The sequence below is a fragment of the Oncorhynchus keta genome, chromosome 17, assembly GCF_023373465.1.
Source record: "Oncorhynchus keta strain PuntledgeMale-10-30-2019 chromosome 17, Oket_V2, whole genome shotgun sequence".
NCBI classification, from domain to species: domain Eukaryota; kingdom Metazoa; phylum Chordata; class Actinopteri; order Salmoniformes; family Salmonidae; genus Oncorhynchus; species Oncorhynchus keta.
The window spans coordinates 36,127,287-36,153,202 of NC_068437.1; the positions used below are offsets into that span (position 1 = coordinate 36,127,287).

The window sequence follows — 25,916 nt, forward strand, 5'->3', positions numbered from 1 at the left end:
TACTCAGTAAAATCTATGAAATTGTTTCATGTTGCGTATTATATTTTTGTTCACTATAATTACAGGTGGAGCATAAAATGGGCATGTGAAGTCTACTGCAAAGCCCTCACGCATATACAAAAAATATATGGAACACCCTGCATAATCTGAACTCCAAATTATGCTTATCATATGATTATCAACTGATAAGTGGATTCAGTTTAAATGAACTTCTTTCTAAATCAAATTCCCTCTATCTATCTTTCTCTCTCAGCGGAGGGTCTTCCTCAGGTCTTCTACTTTGGGCCATGTGGGAAATACAATGCCATGGTTTTGGAGCTGCTGGGTCCCAGTCTAGAAGACCTCTTTGACCTCTGTGACAGGACCTTCTCTCTTAAGACTGTTTTGATGATGGCTATTCAGCTGGTAAGTTCAGTTGGCATCCAAATGACGAAGAATCTTATTTTCATTAATTATATGCGTGTTCTGATTGTATTTGCCAGTGTGTCCACTTGTGCATCTGTTTGACTGTCACACACTTCTCCACTCCTCAGCTCTCCCGGATGGAGTACGTCCACTCCAAGAACCTCATCTACCGAGACGTGAAGCCAGAGAACTTCCTCATCGGGCGGCAGGGGCACAAGCAGGAGCACATCATCCACATAATCGACTTTGGCCTGGCCAAAGAGTACATCGACCCCGAGACCAAAAAACACATCCCCTACAGGGAACACAAGAGCCTCACAGGGACCGCCCGCTACATGTCTATTAACACCCACTTAGGAAAAGGTAGGGCTACAGTACTGCTCCACTACCACACAACTTAACTTGTCGCCTCAACTTCCCTGACTGGTACTTACATGGATACAGTATAGGCTGCTCTCTCATATTTGATTGGTTGAACTCTACAATTTGAAGGGCATTGCCTTTGAGATTTTTGTAACCTGTGTACATACAGTGCATTCGGAAAGCAGCCAGACCCCTGGACATTTATCACATTTTGTTTCATTACAGCCTTATTCTAAAATTGATTAAATATATATTTTTTAATCTCACCAATCTACACACAATACCCCATAATGATGAAGTAAAAACAGGTTTTTAGGAATGTGTGCAAATTTATTAAAAATAAGAAACGGATTATTTTTACACAAGTATTCAGACCCTTTGCTATGAGACTCGAAATTGAGCTCAGGTGCATCCTGATTCCATTGATCATCCTTGAGATGTTTCTACAACTTGATTGGTCCACCTGTTGTAAATTCAATTGATTGGTCATGATTTGGAAAGGCACACATCTGTCTATATAAGGTCCAACATTTGACAGTGCATGTCAGAGCAAAAACCAAGCCATGAGGTCGCTGGAATTGTCAGTAGTGCCGAGACGACAGGATTGTGTCGAGGCACAGATCTGGGGAAGAGTACCAAAACATTTCTGCCTCCAGCATTCTTAAATGGGAGAAGTTTGGAACCACCAAGACTTCCTACACCTGGCCAAACCTGAGAAATCGAGGGAGAAGGTCAGAGAGGTGACCAAGAACACAATGGTCACTGTGACAGAGCTACAGAGTTTCTCTGCGGAGATAAGGGAACCTTCCAGAAGGGCAACGATCTCTGCAGCACACCACCAATCAGGCCTTTTTGGTAGATCGGAAGCCACTCTTTAGTAAAAGGCACATGACAGCCCGCTTGGAGTTTGCCAAAAGGCACCTGAAGGACTCTCAGACCATGAGAAACAAGATTCTCTGGTCTGATGAAAGCAAGATTGATCTCTGGCCTGAATGCCAAGCGTCACGTCTGGAGGACACCTGGCACCATCCCTACGGTGGTGGTGACAGCATCATGCTGTGGGGATGTGTTTCAGCGGCAGGGACTGGGAGGCTAGTCAGGATCGAGGGAAAGATGAACCAAGCAAAGTGCAGATATCCTTGATGAAAACCTGCTCCAGAGCGCTCTGGACTTCAGACTTGGGCGAAGGTTCACCTTCCAACAGGACAATGACCCTAAGCACACATCCGATACAACACAGGAGTGGCTTCCTGATCAAACATCTCTGGAGAGACCTGAAAATAGCTGTGCAGCGACGCTACACATCCAACCTGACAGAGCTTGAGAGGATCTGCAGAGAAGAATGGGAGAAACTCTCCAAATACAGATTTGTCAAGCTAGTAGTGTCATACCTAGGGTGGCAATATTACATTGTTTTCCTGAAATCCTTGTTGGCTGTTCCCGGTATCAGGAAGAAGTGAGCAAGAAATCTGAAATCCTCAAACTAGGATTTTTGGAAAACCCAGAATTTTTTGAAAGTTCCTGGAATTTTGCAACCCAAGTCATACATACAGGGCGGCAGGGTAGCCTAGTGGTTAGTGTTGGACTAGTAACTGGAAGGTTGCAAGTTCAAACCCCCGAGCTGACAAGGTACAAATCTGTCGTTCTGCCCCTGAACAGGCAGTTAACCCACTTTTCCTAGGCCGTCATTGAAAATAAGAATTTGTTCTTAGCCGACTTGCCTAGTTAAAGGTAAAACAAAAGAAAAATACTCAAGGCTATAATTGCTGCCAAAGGTGCTTCAACAAAGTACTCAGTGAAGGGTATGAATATTTCAGTTTTTTTTTATTTATTTTATTTGCACACAAACTGTTTTTGCTTTTTCATAATGGGGTGTTGTGTGTGGATTGATGCGGGACGAAAAATAATTTGCTTAATATTGAATACATCAAAACTAAGAAATTACAGCTATGGAATCATGTAGTAACCAAACAAGTCTTCAACAAATCAAAATATATTTTATTTGAGATTCTTTAAAGTAGCCACCCTTTGCCTTGATGACAGCTCTGAAATTTTGAAATGGCGTCCACTTCTAGGCCGAGTTGCTGTCATGTTAAATGTTCGCTATTTGTCAATTATTTGCCTCGCAGAGGACTGATGGAGCTCAAACCTTTGAGATTACTTTATAGCCATCCCCAGACTGATGTGCTGTCACTATCCTCGTCCTGATGTCCTCTGAGATCTCCTTTCCTCTCGGGATGGTGTGCTTTGAATTCACCTGGATGGGTAACACCAAACTGACCAGGTTTCTTATCTCTATTTATCAGAGTCCCACTCAAACTCTTTCCTAATGATCTCTCCTTTGATTCATTTGGTACCCAATTATTTACCCAACTTCTTCTGTTTAAGAATGATGGAGGCTACTGTGTTCTTGGATCTTCAATGCTGCAAACATTTTTTGGTAACCTTCCTCAGATCTATGCCTCGACACGAGCCTGTCTCTGAGATCTATGGGCAATTCTTTCGACCTCATGTCTTGGTTGTTGCTCTGACAAGCACTGTCAACTGTGGGACCTTATATAGAGCGAGTGACGTTTGAAACACTTTTAGTGCGCACCTTGCTCTGCAAGGGCCGCGTATTTTGTGGAGTGATGGGTAACGATGCTTCGAGGGTGGCTGTTGATGTGTTCCTGGTTCGAGCCCAGGTAGGGGCGAGGAGAGGGACGGAAGCTATACTGTTACACTTGCAAAACTAAAGTGCCTATAAGAACAAAGTTATGTGAAATACAAATGGTTTAGAGAAATAGTCCTATAAATACTATATTAACTACAACCTAAAACCTCTTACCTTGGAATATTGAAGTCTCATGTTAAAAGGAACTACCAGCTTTCATATGTTCTCATGTTCTGAGCAAGGAACTGAAACGTTTGCTTTTTTATATGGCACATATTGCACTTTTACTTTCTTCTCCAACACTTTTGTTTTTGCATTATTTAAACCAAATTGAACAGGTTTATTTATTTGAGGCTACATTTTTATTTATGTATTATATGAAGTTAAAATAGGTGTTCATTCAGTATTGCTGTAATTGTCATTATTACAAATCAACCCCAAAAAATATTTAGATTAATCTGTATCAGCTTTTTTTGGTCCTCCCAATAATCGGTATCGGTATCTGCGTTGAAAAATCATAATCGGTCGACCTGTAGCACAAACCCACTGTTGCTGGACCAGATAGGACTGGCAAAAAGGGCTCTTAACTGACGAGTCGCGGTTTAGTCTCACCAGGGGTGATGGTGGGATTCGCGTTTATCGTGGAGGGAATGAGCATTACACCGAGGCCTGTACTCTGGAACGGGATCGATTTTTATTTTTTTGTTTTTTTTAATTATTTTTTTTATTTTTATTTAAAATTATTATTTTTTTTTTTTTTTTTGACCCCCTCTTTGTTCACGAACACAATATTCAATTTCTGTTAGTCACATGTCTGTGGAACTTGTTCAGTGTGTCTCAGTTGTTGAATCTTGTTATGTTCATACAAATATTTACACATGTTAAGTTTGTTGAAAATAAACGCAGTTGACTGAGAGGACGTTACTTTATTTGCTACGTTTAGATAGATAAACAGTACCAGTCAAAATTTTGGGCACACCTACTCAGACATGGACACAAACTATGAAACTCACAGAATAACCCAGCCATTTTTACAGCCAAAGAGAGGAGTCACAAAAAGCACAAATAGAGAGAAAATGAATCACAAAATTTGATCTTCATCAGATGACACTCCTAGGACTTCATGTTACACAATACATGTATGTTTTGTTCTGTAAAGTTCATATTTATATCCAGAAATCTTATTTTACATTGGCGTGTTATGTTCAGTAGTTCCAAAACATGCAGTGATATTGCAGAGAGCCACATTCACAGAAATACTCATTATACATGTTGAAGAACATTCAAGTGTTTATGCATGGAACTTTAGATACACTTCTCCTTAATGCAACCGCTGTGTCAGATTTCAAAAAACTTTACGGAAGAAGCATAATCTGAGAACGGCACTCAGAGCCCAAACCAGCCAGAGAAATATCCTCCATGTTGGGTAGTCAACATTAGTCATAAATAGCATTATGATCTTCCTCAGAATGCACTCCCAGGACTGAGAACGAGGCTGCTGGCAGACCCCTTCACATGAGAAGCCTGAAACGACGTTCTAAAGACGGTTGACAACTAGTGGAAGCCTTAGGAAGTGCAACATAACCCATATCCCACTGTGAATTCGATAGGGGCTGAGTTCAAAAACTACAAACCTCAGATTTCCCACTTCCTGTTTGGATTTTTTACAGGTTTCTGCTTGCCATATGATTTCTGTTATACTCAGACATCATTCAAACCGTTTTAGAAACTTCAGATTGTTTTGTATCCAATAATACTAATAATATGCATATATTAGCATCTGGGACTGAGTAGGAGGCAGTTCACTCTGGGCACGCTATTTATTCATCCAAAAGTGAAAATGCTGCCCCCTATCCCAAAGAAGTTAATGCGTTTGAGCCACTAGTGCTGTGACAAGGTAGGGGTGGTATACAGAAGATAGCCCTATTAAGTAAAGTAAAAAGTCCATATTATGGCATGAACAGCTCAAATAAGCCAAGAATTACGACAGTCCTTTACATTTAAGACCTGAAGGTCAGTCATCTGGAAAATTTGAAAGATTCTTCCTGCAGTTGCAAAAACCATCAAGCGCCATGATGAAACTGGCTCATGAGGACCGGCACAGGAAAAGAAGATGCAGCGTTACCTCTGTTGTAGAGGATAAGTTCATTGCAGTTACCAGCCGTTGAAATGGCAGCCCATATAAATGCTTCAGAGTTTAACTAACAGACACATCTCAACATCAACTGTTCAGGGGGGACTACGGGAATCAGGCCTTCATGGTCGAATTGCTGCAAAGAAACCATTACTAAAGGACACCAATAAGAAGAAGAGACATGCTTGGGCCAAGGAACACGATCAATGGACAGTAGCCCGGTGGAAATCTGTCCTTTGGTCTAATGAGTCCAAATTTTTGATTTTTGGTTCCAACCGCTGTGTTTTTGTGAGACTCAGTGTAGGTGAACGGATTATCTCTGCATGTGTGGTTCCCGCCGTGAAGCATGGAGGAGGTGTCATGTTGTGGGGATACTTTGCTGGTGACACTGTCAATGATTTATTTATAATTCAAGGCACACTTAACCACCATGGCTACCACAGCTTTCAGCAGCAATACGCCATCCCTTCTGGTTTGTGCTTCGTGGGACTATAATTTGTTTTTCAACAGGACAATGACCTTTCACACCTCCAGGCTGTGGAAGGGCTATTTGACCAAGATGGAGTGCCGCATCAGATAACCTGGCCTCCACAATCACCCGACCTCAACCCAATTGAGATGGTTTGGGATGAGTTGGTCCGCAGAGTGAAGGAAAAGCAGCCAACAAGTGCTCAGCATATGTGGGAAATCCTTCAAGACTGTTGGAAAAGAATTCCAGGTGAAGATGATTGAGAGAATGCCAAGCGTGTGCAAAGCTGTCGTCAAGGCAAAGCGTGGCTACTGTGAAGAATCTAAAATATGCTAAATGATTCCATGTTTTCTTTCGTAGTTTTGATGTCTTCACTATTATTCTTCAATGTAGAAAATGGTACAAATAAACTTTATGTGTGTGCGTGTGGAGCAAGACCTCCAACACAGGAGTATGGTAGATTGGCTATATATTGGTCACCGCTGAAAACGGACACCCCTCCCTTTTTGTTTCAGAGCAAAGTCGACGAGATGACCTGGAAGCCCTGGGCCACATGTTCATGTATTTCCTACGAGGGAGTCTGCCGTGGCAAGGACTCAAGGTAGGGGAGCTAGGCATGATGTCAGCTGGGTCATGTTCAGTACAGTAGGCACAAAATGGGGAGGTACTATCTGAGCTTGTCCAATAAGAAATGCTTGTTTTTGTTTTTTGTTGCGAAGCATTTTGTTATGATGTGTGATGCGCTACTAGTTGTGATTCAAGGAGGGAGAGAGAGAAGGAATGTTCACCTAAAAGAAGCACAGGAGCGATAAAGTGGGTGATTGGAAGACTGGCTAGGAGGAGGGAAAGCGAAATGTAACATTGGCTTGAAGGAAGGGAGAAAATATGGCAAAAGTGTGTTTGGACTCAATTTGTGCCTTCTACCTACAGGCTGACACCCTGAAAGAGCGATACCAGAAGATTGGCGACACCAAGCGCAACACTCCCATCGAGGTCCTCTGTGAAAGCTTTCCAGGTATTGTGCCAATCTTCCACCATGACACTAGTACATGCCTTTGAAATGGTTACATTTCCTAGAACACACACTTTGCACTGCATGTTATGGCAGTTAATAATCGCAATAGAATAATCAAGAGCGAGCTGGACTTGGACTGGGGTTCCGCTAACCCCGTTCCGCTAGCGGAACCCCTCGCCAACAGCCAATGAAATTGCAGTGCGCCAAATACAAATCAACAGAAATCTCATATATCAAATTTCTCAAACATACAAGTATTAGGCACCATTTTAAAGATGCATTTCTCGCAAATCCAGTCAGTGTCTGATTTCAAAAATGCTTTACAGCGAAAGCTCCACAAACGATTATGTTAGGTCACCACCAAGTCACAGAGACACTCAGCCATTTTTCCAGCCAAAGAGAGGAGTCACAAATAGAGATACAATTAACTTTTGATCTTCATCAGATGACACTCATAGGACTTCATGTTACACAATACATGTATGTTTTGTTCGATAAAGTTCATCATTTATGTCCAAATAGCTTATTTTGTTAGGGCGTTTGGTAAACAAATCCAAATGCGCGTTCAGGTCCAGCCGAACGTCGGACGAAAAGTTTAAAAAGTTACATTACAGGTCGTAGAAACTTGTCAAACTAAGTATAGAATCAATCTTTAGGATGTTAAATCATAATGTTCAATGTTCCAACTGGAGAATTCCGTTGTCTGTAGAAAAGCAATGGAACGAGAGCTACCTCTCATGTGAATGCGCGTGACTGAGATCGAGGCTGCTGCCAGACCTCTGACTCAATCCCCTCTCATTCGCCCCCCCTTCACAGTAGAAGCCTGAAACAACGTTCTAAAGACGGTTGACATCTAGTGGAAGCCTTAGGAAGTGCAAAATGACCCATATCCCACTGTGTATTCGATAGGGACTGAGTTCAAAAACTACAAACCTCAGATTTCCCACTTCCTGTTTGGATTTTTTCTCAGGTTTTTGCCTGCCATATGCGTTCTGTTATACTCAGACATCATTCAAACAGTTTTAGAAACGTCAGATTGTTTTCTATCCCAATACTAATAATATGCATATATTAGCATCTGGGACTGAGTAGGAGGCAGTTTACTCTGTGCACGCTTTTCATCCAAAAGTGAAAATGCTACCCCCTATCCCAAAGAAGTTAAGTTAGCAGAAGATGCTTCTTGAAGGACAGGCGCATAGGAGAAGAATTATAGAGCATGTATTTGCAAGGCACCATGTTTCCATCAACTTTAGCTGTTCCATGACAAAATTTACAACTGGGCTCATGGAAACAGGAACTGCCGGTTAAATTTTAGAAATGCCGACAATTTATTCGTTTGACATGGTGGTGTCTTTTTGGGTCGTTAAAAATGAATTATACGAGAAATGTGCAAATATTGATATAACCATCATATTGAAGTAGTCACTCAATATTTTGTGTGGTCCTCCCACAACTTACGCGACTCGAAAGCATGCAGTTTATTAGGCAACAGATTAAATACGTTATGAGAACTTCACAGGGTGTGAATGTGTAAGGTGATGAGCTTGGTGCTCATATTCCAATAAATAGCGAGGATCTTATTCTGGTGACGTGATGATTGATGCTTGGCTGCCGTTTGATAGATACAAATAATATCGCTCTTATCCATAATAATCTCATAATGTAGGTAGCCTACCTGCACTATATCTGCGAGCTATTGGCTGAAGAGCATGTGCCAAAATCAGTGGTCACATTTGCTATATAAATCAAATCAAATTTTTGTCACATGTGCCGAATACAACAAGTATTCACCTTACAGTGAAATGCTTACTTACAAGCCATTAACCAACAATGCAGTTTTAAGAAAATAACTTTAAAAAAATAGTAATAGATAAGAATAACAAATCATTCAAGAGCAGCAGTAAATAACAATAGCGGGCTATATACAGGGGGTGATGGTACAGAGTCAATGTGCGGGGGGCACCGGGGTCAAGGTAATATGTACATGAAGGTAGTTATTAAAATGACTATGCATAGGTAATAAACCGAGAGTAAAAGCAATGCAAATAGTCTGGGTAGCAATTTGTTTACTTGTTCAGCAGTCTTATGGCTTGGGGGTAGAAGCTGTTTAGAAGCTTCTGGGACCTAGACTTGGCGCTCCGGTACCGCTTGCCGTGCGGTAGCAGAGACAGCAATCTATGACTAGGTTGGCTGGTGTCTTGGACTATTTTTACGACTTGGTCCCGGTGATTTACTGGACCGTACGCACTACCCTCTGTAGTGCCTTGCGGTCAGACACCGAACAGTTGCCTTACCAGGTAGTGATGCACCCCATCGATTGGTGCAGCTGTAAAACCTTTTGAGGATCTGAGGACCCATGACAAATCTTTTCAGTCTCCTGAGGGGGAATAGGTTTTGTCATGCCCTCTTCACGACGTTCTTGGTGTGCTTGGATCATGTTAGTTTGTTGGTGACATGGATGCCAAGGAACTTGAAGCTCTCAACCTGCTCCACTACAGCTCCACCGATGAGAATGGGGGTGTGCTCAGTCCTCCTTTTCCTGTACTCCACAATCATCTCCTTTGTCTTGGTCATGTTGAGGGAGAGGTTGTTGTCCTTGTACCACACGGTCAGGTTTCTGACCTCCTCCCTATAGGTGGTCTCGTCTGTGAACAGGCCTACCATTGCTGTGTCATCGGCAAAGTAAACGCTGGTGTTGGAGTCGTCCCTGGCCGTGGAGTTATGCGTGAACAGGGAGTACAGGAGGGGACTGAGCATGCACCCCTGAGGGGTCCCCAATTTGAGGATCAGCGTGGCGGATGTGTTGTTACCTACCCATACCACCTGGGGGCAGCCCGTCGGGAAGTCCAGGATCCAGTTGCAGAGGGGAGATGTTTAGTCCCAGGGTCCTTAGCTTAGTGATGAGCTATGAGGGCACTATGGTGTTGAACACTGAGCTGTAGTCAATGAATAGCATTCTCATATAGGTGTTCCTTTTGTCCAGGTGTGAAAGGGCAGTGTGGAGTGCAATAGAGCTTGCATCATCTGTGGATCTGTTGGGGTGGTATGCACATTTTGGGTCTAGTGTTTCTGGGATAATGGTGTTTATGAGCTATGACCAGCATTTCAAAGCATTTCATGGTTACAGGTGTGAGTGCTACAGGTTGGTAGTCATTTAGGCACGTTACCTTAGTGTTCTTGGGCACCGGGACTATGGTGGTCTGCTTGAAACATGTCAATGATGACACTTGCATGCTGGGAGTACACGTCCTGGTAATCCGTCTGGCCCTGCGGCCTTGTGAATGTTGACCTGTTTAAAGGTCTTACTCACATCGGCTGCAGAAAGCGTGATCACACAGTTGCCCGGAACAGTTGATCCGCTCATGCATGTTTCAGTGTTACTTGCCTTGAAGCAAGCATAGGTTGCAGAGTGGGATTTCTTATAAGCTTCCGGGTTAGAGTCCCACTCCTTGAAAGCGGCAGCTCTACCCTTTAGCTCAGTCCGAATGTTGCCTGTAATCCATGGCTTCTGGTTAGAGTATGTACGTACAGTCACTGTGGGGACGACGTCATCGATGCACTTATTGATAAAGCCAGTGACTGATGTGGTCTACTCCTCAATGCCATTGAAAGAATCCCGGAACATATTCCAGTCTGTGCTTGAAAAACAGTCCTGTAGTTTAGCATCTGCTTCATCTGACCACTTTTTTATATAGCTAGCCACTGGTGCTTCATGCTTTCATTTTTGCGTGTAAGCGCTTTGTATGCGTCTCTGTGTGTGGAGTAAGGTAGTCTAGGATTTTTTTCCCCTTTAGTTGCACATTTTAATGTGCTGATATAAATGAGGTAAAACTGATTTACGTTTCCCTGAATTAAAGTCCCCGGCCACTAGGAGTGCCTCCTGGATGAGCATTTTCCTGTTTTCTCATTGATTGCGGTTTTAGTACCAGCATCGGTCTGTGGTGGTATGTAGACAGCTGCGAAAAATACAGATGAAATCTCTAGGTAGATAGTGTGGTCTACAGTTTATCATGATATACTTTACCTCAGGCGAGCAAAACCTCGAGACTTCCTTAGATAACATGCACAAGCTGTTTACAAATATTTACAAATAAAGCAGCAGTTTGTGACAAACCATCAGTAGAGGGGAAATATGGCCTTAGTGCACTCAATTGTCAGGTATGACTAGATGGGCCTCTTGTTTTGCCTGAACCATATTGACTGTGTTTCCCCATTTGTAGAAGAGATGGCCACCTACCTGCGCTACGTGCGGCGATTGGACTTCTTTGAGAAGCCCGACTACGAGTATTTGAGGACTCTGTTTACCGAGCTGCTTGAGCGTAAAGGATACACTTTTGACTACACCTACGACTGGGATGGCAGACCGATTGTGAGTAGCTAGCGTTCACGTGCTAAATAGCATAAGTGTAGTCTCAACTACAATTGTCAAATAGCAGCTGTTGAAAGACTAGAGTAAATGTCCTCATTTGCAGCAGCTTGCTAACTGTTAATTCCTTTTTGTTTTTGTATAATAACTTTTTGTGTACCTTTCGTAGCTGGAAAGTTGGGAAATAAAAAGTAGAGAATTTAAAACCTGTGAAAAAATTAAAATATATATATTTCCTTGAGCCTTTTTGTTTACCTTTCAGTCTCTCTCTTTCTCTCGCTTTCACTCTTTCTCTCAGCCTACTCCAGTGGGGGCTGTCAACGTGGACTCGGGTGCGTCTGCCATCACGAGAGAAAGCAATGCTAACAGAGACAGGCCCTCTCAGCAACAACCCCTACGGAACCAGGTAAACACAGTCTCACTTCAGCTCTGCCTGTTCATCTGAAAAAGCCAAGAAAATCTACTGGAATCAACAAATTCATGCATATACAAATCCTTGTGAAGAAAATGTGCATGGTTCTAGTCAATACTATTTCCATTCCTGTCAGTTGATTTGGACATGGAATTTCTCAATAGGAGAGACAATTCCTAAATTAAAGGAGATTGAAATGGTGTTGGTCCCCACCTTACCAGCCACAAGGACAATGAATAAGTATTGCTTGCTTGAACACCTTATATTTGTATAAGTGACATACTGTAGAATTAGTTTCAATGCTATGGAGTTGTAAGACTTATGATTATGGGTTTGAGATTGTCTAAATATATCACCTTAGCTTTCAACAAGCTTTACAGTTTACAGTAAATCCAACACCATTTAAATTCATACAATTTTAAGGCAAAAGAGTAGTAGTCCATATAGTTTTTTTCCAACTGGGTGGCTTTGCTTATGCTCCACACACTTCGAGCTTTCCTCTCAAGTCTTTTTTCGGTTGGTTTGGTGCTATATGGCTTGATTTTCTAACAGTTCTAGTAAAAAATAATATTTCTCAGCATCTCCGCTTTTGGAAAAGACAGACGCAAAAGGAGCTTTCAGGTCGAAATTAGAACCTAACATGTAGTCTCAGCTGATCTTTTAGATGAGTTGCTGTTTGCACCAAAATACCTCGTCCATCTCCGCCTCTGCCTGGCTGTGTTCAACCAGAAAGAGGCATGGAGAGACGCAAAAGGAATTTTACAGTTGGAAGTCCTCCAGCTATGGCTCCCAACAGGCAGTGAAGCTTGTCTCAAATTTTATTGGCTGCAGCTAGAGTAGTTCTATGTGAGTGTGTCCCAGACTTATCTCTAATCATTGCTTCAGCTCTGAACAACAACCCACCTGTGTCTCCATTGGTGCTCCAGTATGTGCCAAAAAGGGATTGTAAGAGCAAGCTGGAGAGACAGAGGGAAGAGGAAGGGATTGAGATGGAGGGGGGATTTAGGTAGAGGGAGAAAGAGGAAGGTGCATAAGGCAGAGTGGACTTGAAGAGAACTAGAGGTAGAAAAAAGGAGAGAAATGAGAGGGGGAGATAAAGGTAACATCCTTGGTTTTGAGTAGGTCGATGCATATCACCCCATCAGTCTCTCCAAGCACGAGTCGTTTTATTGAGCCAGGACTTCAGACCCGCAATACAGGACATGACAACCAGTCTGAAATGAATTCGCAGTAATTACCAGTTGAAAGCTCCCAGACTGCTTAAGACCCCTGCCAAAGCCCCCTGCAACAACTTTATTAGTAGCTAATCCCTCAATGTCCTGTCACGTGCAACCTGTCCTGTCCAGGGGAACAGTGATGAACGAGATACATTGGGGGATAAAGCAGTGCTTGCTGGCCCAGACTACTCAATCAATGCAGCCAGGACAAAAACAATGCAAGTCTCTTAGGAAAGCCACCAGGGTTATAAAATAAGGTAATACAGGTTACAGGACAAGAGGAATACCTATGTGAGAATGCTGTTCATCGACTACAGCTCGGCATTCAACACCATAGTACCCTCCAAGCTCGTCATCAAGCTCGAGACCCTGGGTCTCGACCCCTCCCTGTGCAACTGGGTACTGGACTTCCTGACGGGCCGCCCCCAGGTGGTGAGGGTAGGCAACAACATCTCCTCCCCGCTGATCCTCAACACGGGGGCCCCACAAGGGTGCGTTCTGAGCCCTCTCCTGTACTCCCTGTTCACCCACGACTGCGTGGCCACGCACGCTCCAACTCAATCATCAAGTTTGCGGACGACACAACAGTGGTAGGCTTGATTACCAACAACGACGAGACGGCCTACAGGGAGGAGGTGAGGGCCCTCGGAGTGTGGTGTCAGGAAAATAACCTCACACTCAACGTCAACAAAACTAAGGAGATGATTGTGGACTTCAGGAAACAGCAGAGGGAACACCCCCCTATCCACATCGATGGAACAGTAGTGGAGAGGGTAGCAAGTTTTAAGTTCCTCGGCATACACATCACAGACAAACTGAATTGGTCCACTCACACAGACAGCGTCGTGAAGAAGGCGCAGCAGCGCCTCTTCAACCTCAGGAGGCTGAAGAAATTCGGCTTGTCACCAAAACCACTCACAAACTTCTACAGATGCACAATCGAGAGCATCCTGGCGGGCTGTATCACCGCCTGGTACGGCAACTGCTCCGCCCTCAACCGTAAGGCTCTCCAGAGGGTAGTGAGGTCTGCACAACGCATCACCGGGGGCAAACTACCTGCCCTCCAGGACACCTACACCACCCGATGTTACAGGAAGGCCATAAAGATCATCAAGGACATCAACCACCCGAACCACTGCCTGTTCACCCCACTATCATCCAGAAGGCGAGGTCAGTACAGGTGCATCAAAGCTGGGACAGAGAGACTGAAAAACAGCTTCTATCTCAAGGCCATCAGACTGTAAAACAGCCACCACTAACATTGAGTGGCTGCTGCCAACACACTGTCATTGACACTGACCCAACTCCAGCCACTTTAATAATGGGAAATGATGTAAATATATCACTAGCCACTTTAAACAATGCTACCTTATATAATGTTACTTACCCTACATTATTCATCTCATATGCATACGTATATACTGTACTCTACATCATCGACTGCATCCTTATGTAATACATGTATCACTAGCCACTTTAACTATGCCACTTTGTTTACTTTGTCTACATACTCATCTCATATGTATATACTGTACTCGATACCATCTACTGTATGCTGCTCTGTACCATCACTCATTCATATATCCTTATGTACATATTCTTTATCCCCTTACACTGTGTATAAGACAGTAGTTTTGGAATTGTTAGTTAGATTACTTGTTGGTTATCACTGCATTGTCGGAACTAGAAGCACAAGCATTTCGCTACACTCGCATTAACATCTGCTAACCATGTGTATGTGACAAATAAAATTAGATTTGATTACAGAAAAAGATGTCAAACATACATACAGGGTTTCTTATAACTGTCTAAAATGTTTTGCTTTAAAATCAGAAATCAAATTAAGGGTAGACTCAGCCATATGAAGTAGATTAAGGGTCAATTTCCGCAACAACTTAGTGTTGAAATGTGAGGCTCTACTTCTCCGCTGTTTTGGTCCCGTGGCTACCACACGGTCACCACGTGACGCAAACCTTTTCACATGCGCAGATACTGTATGAGAGTGAAGTGTTGCATATCGCTCATCTCGATATCGGCGATGCTGCTCGTGGCAACGTCATTTTGCTGAGTCTACCTTTAAATTTCTAATTTTGCCATACTTTCTTTGTTTTGACCTGCTTGTTTTCAATTGCTTACACGTATTCCCAGCTTCGCCATGCGTCTCACCTCTGTTTTTCTTTGTTTTTCTGCGATGCATGGCCTGTTGGCACCTGCTGCTCTCACTCACTTGCACCGCCCACCCACATCTTGCTCTGCCCATCCGCCTCCCCAACCAACCAGACGGCAGCATCAGACCGCAGAGGGGCATGGGATGCACAGCCCCACCGACAGACAAACTCCTCCTACCTGAGCAGCTCCCACCTGGCCGCAGACAGGCATGGGGGCTCTGTGCAGGTATACACCAACCACTGAGATACCGACTACTACTTAGTGGCTGGCTTCCAAACCAAAGAACCTGCTTCGTTGCCTATGTCCTTGATAGCCCTCTAGCCCACAGATACGAAGGGACATAAAAGATGAAAGCAATATGGCAGAAACTCTTCATAGGTGGGGACCTCGCCACATTGCTTTCACCCGCTCTTTGCTCTTAAGATAGATGTTGTACTGTGTATGCGAAGGTGTTATGTTGATCAACAGCAATGATGATTAACATGTTGTGTTCAGGAGCCAGACAGGGAGGGACCAGCTTTTTCATAGCAGCATGCAGACATTTAGTCTGAGGAGGTGGCAGACAGGGAGAGACCGGTTCACAAGGCCCACCAGACACATGTTCACTCACACTCAAGCAAGATCCTTTCCCATTAAGGGAGACCGGGAGTAGAGTAAAGGCTCTCATAAATGACACCACACATGGATGTCTGGAAGTGGATAAGCTGTATGGAGGGAAATCAGTAACTTGACTTTAGTTTATATTTCTGTCATGAGGGGCTACGTATTACTGTAATGTCTGTGACCGAACGGGCAAGATGCCGTAAGCAGTCATTACAGAGTTGATGTCATAACAGCTTATGACAACTGGCATTATGCTTTCTTGAAACTGTTAGTTGTAGTTAAGATTGTTGGCTAGCATAGCTTTTCAGAATTCACAGATAAATTGGTCCACACGGATAAACTAAAGGTATAGAAACTGTAATTGACTTGGTAACAGGAAATACATTCATTTCCATGACAGAATTAAAAAGTCATTTTGAACTGACCAATTTGAAATACATTCAACTTAAGTTACATATCACACAATATTTTGAACATCAGAGCAACCTTGAGGGAATCTTATTTGAGTCAGAAAATGATGTCCATATGATAGGTTAGATATATACCAAACCTTGCAGGGAGCATATCCAACTGACAATCTCTTAGAAGAAAAAAACCCTAACTATTTTAACCAAGACTTAAAATAACTGATATTGGCACAAGATGGGGGGGGGAAGTTGGCGCATAACTAATGAAATTGCAGTTAATGAAAATGTATGTCAATGCAGTATAAACTAATGTATAGAATTTATCATAAGTGAAAAAATGCCCATTCTACAGCACAACGGCAGAGTCATGTCTGAAGTGTAAAACTAACAATGATTCAATAATCCATGTTTTCTGGGAATGCTATAAAATCCTAAATGTATGGGTGGAGCTAGAAAGTTGGCTGTCAGAAGTATTACAATGTAAACTTAATTTTAATCAGTCTATGCATATTTAAAGACATGGCATATGAGGGTATAGTGATACCCAATGGACCGGACGATTCTCATCACTCATCTGGAAAAAACGTATGACAACGTGGAAATCAATTAACACAATGGAAAAATCGAATGATCGATTATTGAAATGGCATCTGCGACCAAGGAAAAACAAATTGGTACAATATAAGGCCATGTGACAAACAATAATGCAGGCACTAAGGATGGAGGTGTGAGCGTACGGCTCTGGGCAGAGGATGTAGTTTATTTCTGTAAGTTGTTTGCATATGTATGTTTGTATTTGGAGTGGGGGAAAAACACATTTTTAAATAAACTAATTCAAAACTGAGTTAGCTAGCAGTAGACCAAGCCAACATGCATACATGAGTAACCGTTTTATGTGACAGAGTTAAGTTGTTTGTCACAAGATGTTATCATGACACTTTGGGCTATAGTATGATCATGACAGTGTTTTGGTAATCTTACGACGCAATGTCAATGTTGGCATTTAGTCATCTAGTAGAATTATCTTTATTTTTGCATGGCTGATATGACTTTTTTCCCATGTGCCTCAGGTGGTCAGCTCCACCAATGGGGAACTGAATGCCGATGACCCAATGACGGCCCACTCCAACGCACCTATCGCAGCGCAGGCCGACGTGGAGGTGGTGGATGAGGCCAAGTACGCTTCTGCCGCTTTTTCTTCCGTCATAGCTAGCTCGCTCTCTCCCCATTTTTGCTTGGTCATCTGTCCCTTTCGAAAGCACTTCGTTTTTTAGTTGTAATCAAATCAAATGTTATTTGTCACATTCTTTGTAAACAAGTACGGACTAACAGTGAAATGCTTACTTTCGGGCCGTTCCCGACAATGCAGAGAGAAAGAAAAGAGAAATGATAGAAAAGTAAAACACTGAATAATATGCTAAACGAAAATATAAACATGCAACAATTTCTATGATTTTACTGAGACACAATTCATATAAGGAAAACAGTAAATGGAAATAAATGTATTCGGCCCTGACCTATGGATTTCACATGAATGGGAATACAGAACTTTTTTTTAAATTAAAAAAATGAAAGTAGGTGCGTGGATCAGGAAGGTAGTCACTATCTGGTATGACCACCATTTGCGGCACGACATATCTCTTTCGCATAGAGTTGATCAGGCTGTTGATTGTGGCCTGTGGAATGTTGTCCCACTCCTCTTCAATGACTGTGTGAAGTTGCTGAATATTGACAGGAAACATATTGTCAGAAACATGCTCAATGGGTGACATGTCTGGTGAGTATGGAAGCCATGTAAGAACAGGGACATTTTCAGCTTCCAGTAATTGTGTACAGATCCTTGCGACATGGGGCCGTGCGTTATCATGCTGAAACATGAGGCGATAGAAGTGGATGAATGGGATGACAACGAGCCTCAGGATCTCATCACGGTTTCTCTGTGCATTCAAATTGCCGTCGCTAAAATGCTAATTTGTTTGTTGTCCATAGTTTATGCCTGCCCGTACCATAACCCCACTGCCACCATGGGTCCCTCTGTTCACAACGTTGACATCAGCAAACTGCTCACACACACACACGACACCGTACACGCGGTCTGCACTTGAGGCCGTTTGGATGTAGCAGTAGCATATGTGATGAGTAAAATAAAGTTAGTGCAATGCTGATAGTCCAGTTAGCTATTTAACTATTTAGCTGTCTTATGGCTTGGGGATAAAACTATTCAGGGTCCTGTTGGTTCCATACTCCGTGCATCGTTACCGCTTACCGTGCGGTAGCAGAGAGAACAGTCTATTGCGGGTGGCTGAAGTCTTCAACAATTCTTAGGGCCTTCCTCTGTCACCGCCTGTTGTAGAGGTCCTGGATAGCAGGGAGCTCTGCCCCAGTGATGTACTGGGCCGTATGCACTACCCTCTGTGCAGCGCCTTGCTGTCAGATGCCAAGTAGTTGACCAAGTGGGGATGCAGCCAGTCAAGATGCTCTCAGTTGTGATGCTGTAGACATTGTTGAGGATCGGAGGGCCCAAGCCAAATCTGTTCAGCCTCCTGAGGGGGAAGAGGCATTATTGTGCACTCCTCATGACTGCGTTTGTGTGTTTGGACCATAATAGATCCTTAGTGATGTGGAAACTGAGGAACTTGAAGCTCTCGACTCTCTTCACGTCAGCCCTGTCAACGTGAATGGGGGCATGCTCGACCTTCTATTTCCTGTAATCCATGATCAGCTCCTTTGTCTTGCTGATGTTGAGGAAGAGGGTGTCCTGGCACCACACTGCCAGGTCTCTGACATCTCTATAGGCTGTCTCGTGGTTGTAGGTGATAAGGCCTACCACCTTCTGCAAACTTAATGATGGTAATGGAGTCATGCGTGGCCATGCATTCGTGGGTGAACAGGGAGTACAGGAGGGAACTAAGCACACAACCCTGAGGGGCCCCTGTGTTGAAGGTCAATGTGTTGTTGCCTACCATCACCGCCTAGGTGCGTCCCGTCAGGCAGTCCAGGATCCAGTTGCAGATGAAGGCCATGTCCAGGCTTTCAAAGCTACAGATGAGTGCTACGGGTCAATAGTCATTTAGACAGGTTACCTTGACGTTCTTGGGCACAGGGACTATAGTGGTCTGCTTGAAACATGTAGGTATTACAGACTGGGTCAGGGAGAGGTTAAAAATGTCAGTGAAGACGTTGAAGAAATGTATCGGAAGACAATTTATGACAGTGGTATTTTGGATAATTTCTTTATTATAACTCTTGCTCAGTCCATGAGACTGACTAACTCTCCAATTCCAACCAGTTTGAAGTACCGTGAAAGCGTATTAGATACAAGAAATCAAACTGCCTGAGCTAGGATAAAATCATGTCCAAACAAGTTGTCTCTTGTGGCAGGAACCTGTCAGAACCGGGTGGTGAACTGATAATCTGCAAAAAAACATATTTTGGTTCAGTTCCAATTATGATATGGGGCAAAATTCTTACAATTTCTGATTATCTGAATTATTTGAATCTAAAAATATACTTTCTAGCTAAAATAACAAAATTCCACTCATACTTTCACCTTTCTGTCTTTGTTTTAGTTTCCCTTGCATGAACTGCGATGATTGTCCTTAGCCACACTGTGTGTGTGTGTGTGTGTGTGTGCATCCATGTGGTTCTACCTTGCACAAGGACTATCTTGCATCGTTGTCTCGATCTCTGTACAGTATTAATCTGTCTTTTCTCCTCACACTCTCTCTGTAGCTGCGTGAAAATGCTCAACCTGTGGTGAGTCCCACTCCCATACACATCAGCCATTCAAAGGGAGTGGACCAGACTAGCACTAAACAAATACCACCAGACAACATATCCAGCACTGTGTTGGTTTATTGGCTTCACCCTTGACATTCCATTAAACAAATAACAATGTTGCTTTCATATTGGATTGGAGGCTTCTCACATGAAGTGACTAATATCCTTTTCACACTACAAAGAAGAGCTTGAAGTATGATTATGTAGCTCAACTGGAAAGACTTAAGGCCATAGCCACACAGTGCTTGTCTCCGTCAAGAACGGATTTGTGATGGCATTCGTCTGGGGTTCACAAAGAACTGCAACGTTGGTTATACAGTTACCTGCCTGCAACCTTGTTCGATCTGATTGTAGAACATTACGGAAACGTTTTGTGCCAGCTGGGTAGCATACAGTCTGGGTTTATTCCCTCCCCATCACATGCTTGCTCTCTTCTCACGTCACACTCTCGCACTCCATTTTTATAACTGTTAAATGTTCACATTAATTACATATTTGAAGTTGAGTAAGTTTGGAGTGATTGCAGCATTTTGAAAGATAGAGATTGTCAAGTAACTCTCCTCTTCTGTCTCTAAATCCTTTCTCTTCAGGTGTTGTTGCTTCTTCAAGAGAAAACGGAAGAACACTCCACGGCAGAAATAATCTCCTGCTACCCTGTCCGGTGTCGCTGAGCGAGTTTAGTTTTAAGGAAACTAACGAAGGGACATTTCTGGGAGGGAGTTGGGAGAGAGACTTGTTATTACAAGAGAAATGGGATTCTTACTGACCTGGACCTACTGAATGGAACTACTATACACATGAAGACCTTGGCCACAAAGTATTTTCTTTTCTTTCCTTCTCGGTGGATGAATGACTAAATTTGACTTTTGACCTTTCCTCTGAATACTGGAGGATGCCTGAGGACGTCTCTTCATCTGCCCCAGTTTGTTTTTTTGTTTTTTTCAAGTGGAGATCAAAAGTCAAGTCTTCCCCTCTCCATCTCTCTTTTTGGGTGTGAGACCTGTCTAGCAGTCTATAGACCTCTACCACCTTTCTTTCTTGTGTCTCTCCTCTTTCTCTCTCTCCAAACCCACTCACCTCCACAGTAAAAGCCGGTCTTAAGCTGTCCCATTTGCTTTTTATTCATACAAAGTTATGTCTACATGTGTAGGTGTGGATGTTTGTTTGAATGTGTGAATGTGCCCTAATGGCTAATTGGTTCATATGCCACGAAGCTCCTCCCACTAAGCCCTGTTTGACTGTCTTTTGAAGAAGGCATTATAGATGATGCTTCCTAGTCCTGAAGTAACCTTGCTTCAACCCTAGACACCTCCATGGTCCCTTGTAGATCTGCAAAGATGCCACAGGTTCTTTCAAATCTATCAAGAATGGTCTGCAGGTTGATTTGGGATTGGCATAAGTAGTCAAAGCAGAAAGAAATGGTAGAAAAGGAGGGAACACCAAAATAATCACTTTTCTAACGCATCCTTGCCAGAAAAAAAACCTGAGTACCAATTCACCTCTCAACAATCACTAGATTTGCCTTCTGCCTCCATATTTGTGTTAAAAACAATTGTGCTAATTTCAATGATATGCAAGGAAAATGTTAGACCGCAGCGAATGACCAAAGGGATGTGTGTGGACAGAGGACCTATTATGTTACCAGATTTAGATTTAACTGAAAAGTATTTGTATTCCAGATCCATGTTTGATGCACTGGTCATTATTACCCAACCACTCCTTTTCAGCTTTTCAATTTCAGGCCCCAAAAAAAATGTTTTTTTGTGGGGGGGAATCACCAATAGATCTGTTATGAGTTGCATTTCACATTGCTTTTGCTAACATTGCCAGTACCTGTAAACTGGTCCCTGTTATCCACAAACACCTAACTTTGTGTCTGTGCGGATTTAGGAAAAAAAAAGTTACTTTCAACTGCTGATCTATGGTCAGTTGTAGATTTTTTTTTTTTTTACCTCCCAATGTTTAAAGCGAGGATTGGGCTATCATGAACTGACACCAGGTGTACACTTTTGGGTGGCTTCTACCTCCAGTCTGTCTGTCTGTGTACTGAATCTGGGACAAGGAGAACAGACTTGGCTCTCCTATTGATTTAGATGCTACTGCTCCTCCTGCTGGCCTTACCATGTAATGCCTTAATCAAACCACCTCTCTTCAGAGCCTATCAGTATAGGCATCTGTTCACTGCAACAACACACCAGCCAATAAGAAGACATGTTGACAAGTCTGGTTCCTATAGAGCAGTGTTGCTCAACTGGATTCCTGGGGTACCTTATGGTGTTGAATATTTTTGTTCTAGCCCAGCCGGAACACCTGAATCAACTAATTACAGGTTTAATGATTAGTTGAGTATTATTTTTGAATCAGGTGTGTTTGCTGGGATAGAACAAAAAAATGGAGCTGTGCTGCGGTGTCGACGCTCAAGACCTGGACTTGGTCTCCTGGAGGGAGACTAAACAGCTGCCTCAATGCCCCTTAGAGGTGACAATTATTTAGCCTGTGGAAATGGTTGCGTTTTAGGAGATGACACTGGTCTCTCACTTTAAATCAATTTTAGTGCAGACAAGTTTGAGAAAGCAGAATTTGAAGATTTCAAATACAGGAACAGTTTTATGTGACTCGTGACAAATCATCTAAGGTCATCAGAGTAAAAGGAAGTGAAGGACCTTTTTTATTTTATTTCTTCAGATATGCTTATTTGTGTTCCTCTGCAGTCAAAACATTTGAGGTTGTGAAATGCTACATTTTACAATAATATTCTACCCTTTTGGTAAACCTCAGTGTTTACTCCGGAGTGGTTATCTTGTCTGTTTTCAATTTATTTTGTTTTGTGTTGTCAATGTGAACTGAAAATGTATGATGTCCTGTAATTTGTATTTTTTTAATCATTAAATGATCTTGCTTTTTCATGGGGGGGGCGGAGTATTTAAACAGCGATTGAGTGCACTACTTATTTTGTACCTACTGTTGGAAGGTTAGAATGCCAGCCTCGCTCTCTACCATCTAGATACTATCCACTGTTTCACTTGTGTATTATGGAAATGGTGGAAAGAACTCTGTGGCTTTGAGTCGAGGCTGGAGGAATTGTCAATTTCCTTATGCTTCTATTGAATAACTCCCTTGTACACAGACACACAGGCTTGTGTGATACTGTATGATACGTTTTTATCTTTGGAGTCAGTTCCCTAGCTGTCTTTTATAGGGATAGACAAACAGAAGTTATGTATATTTTTGAGTAACAAAGCAGTTTTTTTTTTAAACTGTGTGCAAATGTCGTATTCTTCCTTGAAAGTGTATGTCTTGAGTAAGTATCTCAGCAGTTTAAATTATTTCAAATGTACTTGAATTGAAAGATGTGGGACGAGTCTTAGTCAAGTAGTGGAATGTCAGGATTTACTCAAATGCCATTCTGACTAAATTATGTGCTTGTGAGTGATCTTAATTCATGGATTGGTCAGTTGATTCACCCACCTATCATTCAGACTTTTAGACATCGCTGCTGACCACACCAGGATAATTGTGAAGTGGGTAAAAGGCTTAGGCTGTTGTCATGTGGTGTCGCTCTCCTTCTCTTGCTCTCTCCTTTCCTCTCCTTCACCTTGTTCTTTTTGTTGGCTTGCTCCCTTCCTTGAAGTACTTAGTGATATAACGTGACAGTTGAAAGAAATGGCTTTTCTAGTCATGTCCAATCAGTGATTACTTGAAGGAAGAGAGAAAGGGCTGTATTTATCCCAGCCCTTTAAACTTTCTATGACACTGGTGCAGCAATATTATCATTGTGGTTAGAGGTAGGTTTAAAATTAATTTAAGAACATAAATTGTAGAAGTCGGGGTGTTGATGACTTCGTGGCTAGGGTAACTAGTGAAGACCAGAGGACTTTTACTAGCTTATTCACCGGAGTCCCACACGCTCCCTGATGGCAGTATATATTTGCCCATGCAGCCTTCTGATCCCACTGGGGGTAATTTTGACGCTGCACATTCCTTTTCCTCCATGACATGTTAACACAACCTCCTCCGATGGCAGGGTTTGTTTGAGATGTCACTCACTGTATCAGGATGCGCTGACTATGAATATGTATACCTCAGAGAAAAGCCATTACTGTCTCAAGTTCGCACACATACTTTTTGTTCTCTCATCCGTCTTTGCCCCCCAGTGCCAGCTTCATGACCTCTAACCTTCCTCTGGTGGCAAGGGTGCTGAAAAGTTAACATGTTGTAGACATGAGCCCTATTCTCTGCTCTTAAGATGGTGCCATTTTAGACACTGGCATTTGGTGGGTTAGCTGTATCATTACAAGTGCATTTGGAGAAACCATTCAGAAATATAGTTTTTTGCCATGTTATTGCTTACCTGCTGTCTTCCCAGGCCGTGCTTGTGTAACAACCATACCATCTCAGAATTGGTATGGTTGCGTATTTCTGACATTACATAAAAGGTCTTATTTTGCTTTAGATCATTTACGTGACTAAGAATTCATGAGGCTTCTACTATTGTAATATTGCTTATGATTACAGATTATAATTTCTTTCATTAAGTATTCTTGACCTTTTCTTGCTTGATCCCAACAACCAAAGTTATTGTTTTGGCATCCTTGTTTTCTTGTCATTGTACTTCCTTTTTATTAATGGAACCACTTACTTTAATACATACTTGAAATGGTTTGCCACAGTTTGTGCAACATGTACATATGTACAGTCACCTCTAAATGAACTAGATGCTACGGGGGGAGGCATGACTTTGTACGCTAACCATCCGCAACTAGAAGACGACACTGAGTCAGATGGCTTTGACCAGTTGTATCCTCGTCATGCCTTCTGCATCTAGGGGTAGATTAATTCAACCAGAGGTTTTCTCATTGGCTTTAAGCACAATTATTATTGTACTGGTATGCTTTGTGTATTTAAAGAAAACTATCTTGCTTGAATGAAATGGGTCCATCGGGGCCTTATAACGACCATTTTCATCGTTGCTGGTTCCTTTTTCATTCTCACTTGTCGTTCCAGACAATCTCTCCACTTCCTCAGTGTTGGAGAGACCATTTATCGATGGTTGCTTGCATTTGTCCACAGAAATGTGTAGGGCACGAGCTGCAAAGACTGCTCAAGTGAGGTAGACTTTTTCCGACATTACATTCAGAGTTGCTTAAACTGTAGACCTCCAGTGGTTAGAGACAAGACTGCAATATTGTACTGATTATTTTCAATTGTAAATTATGTAAAGTTGATTATGTTCAAATGGGAGTCTATTTTCTTGATCCATTTTTCTTTTCTCCCTCTTCAAAGCTGTCTCCTGTTCTGGTAATAGTTTCAAAGCTATGAATATGAGTCAAGTATTACAATTGTATTATGAATATTACTGTTGAAACATGAATGTTACTTCAAAATGTATTTGAATGCTTTAACCTGGTTAAGGGCTCCAATTGTGAAAAAACCCTTTTTTTTCTCCTTTTTTTTTTACCCAGAAAGAAACGCGGTCTCGACTCTTTCTGTCTTAAAATGCCTACCCCCCCTCGCCCCCAGAAACCTCAAGTGAAATGTGTCTTGGGACCTTTCCAAAATCATACTTTTTATTCCCTCCTAACTTAAAGGGAAAATCAAGTTTGCACCCTTTTTTATGTAAAATAAATCTCTCTTAACCTTTACTCTTGGCCCAGTGTTTCCTTCAAAGTTGAGGTCTATTCAAATGCTTAAATAAACTTTAGTAGTTTCATTTGACGAGGACACAATGTGTTATGAAATGTTATATTTAATTGTGTGTATATAGCTGCCTTAATGTTGCTGGACCCCAGGAAGAGTGCTAATTGGGATTCTAAATAAATCCACATTTCCTGACGGGCCTCCCCCAGTTGGTGAGGTTAGGCAATAACGCTTCTGCCACACTGATTCTCCACACGGGTGCCCCCCAGGGGTGTGTGCTCAGCCC

The 25,916-nt window shown here is 42.5% G+C and overlaps 1 protein-coding gene across 15 annotated transcripts in view; it reads left to right on the top strand.

Moving 5' to 3' along the window:
* The window catches only part of LOC118395768 (casein kinase I-like), a 65,472-nt gene extending 39,837 nt beyond the window's left edge, over positions 1–25,635 (top strand). The window contains exons 5-14 of one of the 15 annotated variants that reach the window (XM_035789673.2): positions 254–405; positions 534–768; positions 6,540–6,625; positions 6,955–7,039; positions 11,263–11,408; positions 11,704–11,811; positions 15,315–15,428; positions 17,284–17,390; positions 19,946–19,969; positions 20,584–25,635. In XM_035789673.2, the coding sequence (XP_035645566.1) occupies positions 254–405; positions 534–768; positions 6,540–6,625; positions 6,955–7,039; positions 11,263–11,408; positions 11,704–11,811; positions 15,315–15,428; positions 17,284–17,390; positions 19,946–19,969; positions 20,584–20,635 (1,109 nt within the window). In that variant the 3' untranslated portion in view covers positions 20,636–25,635. Of the gene's footprint in view, positions 1–253; positions 406–533; positions 769–6,539; positions 6,626–6,954; positions 7,040–11,259; positions 11,409–11,703; positions 11,812–15,314; positions 15,429–17,283 lie in introns of all 15 variants that reach the window. The other 14 variants (XM_035789672.2, XR_004828046.2, XM_035789678.2 and 11 more) reach the window with 14 other exon arrangements.
* Positions 25,636–25,916: the final 281 nt, after the last annotated feature.